The sequence below is a fragment of the Silene latifolia genome, chromosome Y, assembly GCF_048544455.1.
Source record: "Silene latifolia isolate original U9 population chromosome Y, ASM4854445v1, whole genome shotgun sequence".
Classification (NCBI taxonomy): Eukaryota; Viridiplantae; Streptophyta; class Magnoliopsida; order Caryophyllales; family Caryophyllaceae; genus Silene; species Silene latifolia.
The window spans coordinates 113,993,117-113,996,235 of record NC_133538.1 but is presented as its reverse complement, the minus strand read 5'-3'; the positions used below and the strand labels follow the sequence as shown (position 1 = coordinate 113,996,235).

General features: G+C 35.1%; 1 protein-coding gene across 1 annotated transcript; it reads right to left on the bottom strand.

The window, feature by feature from the left end:
• Positions 1–486: 486 nt before the first annotated feature.
• On the bottom strand, positions 487–2,084 carry LOC141628763 (protein FAR1-RELATED SEQUENCE 7-like). The gene is made up of 2 exons (XM_074441855.1): positions 1,224–2,084; positions 487–513 (listed from the first exon to the last, which is right to left on the bottom strand). The coding sequence occupies exons 1-2, from the start codon at positions 2,082–2,084 to the stop codon at positions 487–489; spliced, it is 888 nt and encodes a 295-aa protein (XP_074297956.1).
• Between the last annotated feature and the right edge of the window lie 1,035 nt (positions 2,085–3,119).

Below are 3,119 nucleotides of genomic sequence, written 5' to 3'. Positions count from 1 at the left end.
AAATATCCTTTTTACTTTGATATTTTTTTGTTTAGAGTTTGATATTGTTGTGTAAACATGGTGATATTGTGTGACAGAATTTAAAAAATTCTAGAGAGATTAAATCCCAATATCACTATAATGTGATATTTTTTGTTATGAGATTTGATATTGTTATAGAGACAGGTTGATATTATTTGGGTGATACTTATTTTTTAAATTGCTGCGCTATTGGTGGACAAACACAATCAATTAGATTTTCTTTCATAAAAGTACTGTAACTCTGATACTATTTATAAGAAAATAGTGATATTGTTCTTTAGTAAACGTGATATTGTTTACAATCAAGTCTTCACAAGGCAAAATCTTAGTAATACTGAGGTTTTTACAAAAATTCGAAAAAGAATACAAAAAATTTTATTCTTACTTTGATATTGTATTGGTTAACAAAAAAACAAAAATTGTATATGCGAGTAATATAGACTTCATCAGCACGTACTCAAACTCTCAATCAACATCCGCAACTGAAGAAGTCTGCAAAAAGCAAAACAAAGAACATAAAAAAATATTTCAGCAGTATGTTGTACATATAAATAACTGTGATATTGTATACAATGACTAATGATATTATTTAGAGGTACATGTGATATTGTTTCACAAGAAGACAAAATTGGATGATAATAAATCATTTATATTTGTGAAACTATTTTGTATACAACATGATGTTATTTAGAGGTGCATGTGATATTGTTTCTCAAAAAACACATAGAACAAGTCAGAAATAAAAGATTAAATAATGTAAGTAAGAAATCAATCATAATGAATGTAGTCAGCAAAATCACTTACATCAGATTCATTATCATCACCCGAGTGCTTAGATGTCTCAGCAGCACGTACTCAAGCTCTCAATCAACATCCGCAACTAAAGAAGACTGCAAAAAGCAAAACAAAGAACACAAAAAAATATTTCAGCAGTACGTTGTACATGTAAATAACTGTGATATTGTATACAATGACTAATTATATTATTTAGAGGTACATGCGATATTGTTTCACAAGAAGACAAAATTGGATGATAATAAATCGTTTATATTTGTGAAACTATTTCGTATACAGCATGATATTATTTAGAGGTGCATGTGATATTGTTTCTCAAAAAACACACAGAACAAGTCAGAAATAAAAGATTAAATAATGTAAGTACGAAATCAATCATAATGAATGTAGTTAGCAAAATCACTTACATCAGATTTATTATCATCACCCGAGGGATCAGATGTCTCAGCAGCTGGGTTAGGGCAGTTGCGCTTATCATGATGTGCCATTTGTTTACAATTATTGCAAAACCTTTTCGGCTTTTGTGCCTTTTCAATGGACATTTGTTTCTTAGCGGTCAACCTCTTGACACTACCCTTGTTTTTGGATTTAACTTGTGGTAATATATGGACCTCATCTGAACACTTAACCCCAATAAGCATCTCTAACTCTTGTTGTTTTGTCATTGTTTCAGGGCCGGGCTTGAATTTCTGTCTAAATGCCTTTAGTAAATCAGTCAGTTCAGTTACGTGATTTTCAGGCAGAGATTTTATCAGAGACAGCGTTGAGTAGAACTCTGACCAAACATTTGAAATCTGCAGCTTACTCACATCTGAGGAATCAAAATCACCGATCAACTGCCCGTGCACATCATAAAGAGGCATCTTCTTGGTGTTCTTTGTCCATCTACTCAAAAGGTACTGTTCAGGTATCTTTCTCACCCCTTTACCTGATAAAATCCAAATAATGTGTTTGCAGATGTATCCCTTCCTCTCAAACATCTTACATGAACATTTTGCATCAAAAGTTGTGGGATTAAATGCTACAGTGTACGTAGTACGCAATATTGCATCTTCAACATCAAGAAACCTTGAAGTGGAATCCCTTGAAGAATCTCCAGCGCTACATGAATTCAAAGAAGAGACACACTGCTTTTGGAATTCGTAAAAGAGTGCGTGTGTGTACACAGTGGATGGATGAATCTCAAGATGAAGCATTGTTTTGGTTACAGGTAGAGAGAGATCACTGTCTCTATCAAGAGACTTTTGGGTGTATCTTTGCTGATCCATAGCACTCTAGAAGCGCAACCAAAATTCCACAAGTGTGCCGCGAGGATTCTCGAACCGCTTGAAGAAGCTGTTCATGCTCTCAGAATGTTGGGTTGTTCTGAGAAGACAACCAAGAGGAATATCACGATAATAAGCCATAATCCAACGTTGCCTCTTGTTAAGCATATATGTCAACCATCCATTATCTTCCAAATGAAACTCCTTGATCAATGCAGACCACTTCTCTTCAAAATCAAAAGACTCTAGGTCAGAATCCCAGACAATAGAATTCATACGGCTTACAAAATCTGTCTCTTTGGTCACTGTCGTGCCTACCTTTTCAGGTAATTTCTGCATGATGTGCCATATGCAATAACGATGGGAAGCAGTCTTAAAAACAGCAGGCACTGCAATTTTCATTGTCGGGCATTAGTCGGTAAATAAACAATTGGGTTTCTTTCCACCCATACATTCTAAGAATTTCTGAAAAACTCAATTGAAATTCTTGTCGTTCTCCCTACCCACAAGTGAAGCAGCAAAGGTGACTGACTTCTTGTGGTGATCAACACCAGCAAAAGGACAGAATTTTATGTCATACCTATTGGTTGAATAGGTTGGGTCAAACGTCACCACCTCACCATATAGTGAGTAGTTTCGACGTGCCTCTGCGTCAGCCTAAATAACACGAACCAAACACTTATTCTCATCAACCTCATATGCATAATAAAACCCTGGCCTAGTTTCAGAAAGCACTTCATGCTGATTTATGAACATTTGAGCATCCCGCTGCCCGATAAAACACTTGACTTCCCTACCAAAATTTTTAAAGTCGGTCAAACAAGCTCCCACATTTTGATAACCATCAACATACTCCTTATAAGACCTGAAAGTAGTCGTTGGGCCGATATTCATCTTGCAATTGTCAATGATTGTTTGTTTCTGATGTAAATTAAGGTGTCTGGATTTGTTCTGAAATTCTTTATACTTTAGTGGACAAAGAAGGTGATTATGGGCAGCATGAAACTAATCAACAAAAAAAAGTGGGACTTTAACTTG

Excerpts from the sequence above, each read along its gene's own strand:
- LOC141628763 (XM_074441855.1), bottom strand. The coding sequence starts at position 2,084 with ATGGATCAGCAAAGATACACCCAAAAGTCTCTTGATAGAGACAGTGAT. Across the intron at positions 514-1,223 it reads GTGATGATAATAAATCTGAT|ACTTCTTCAGTTGCGGATGT; the intron begins GTAAGTGATTTT and ends TGCTTTTTGCAG.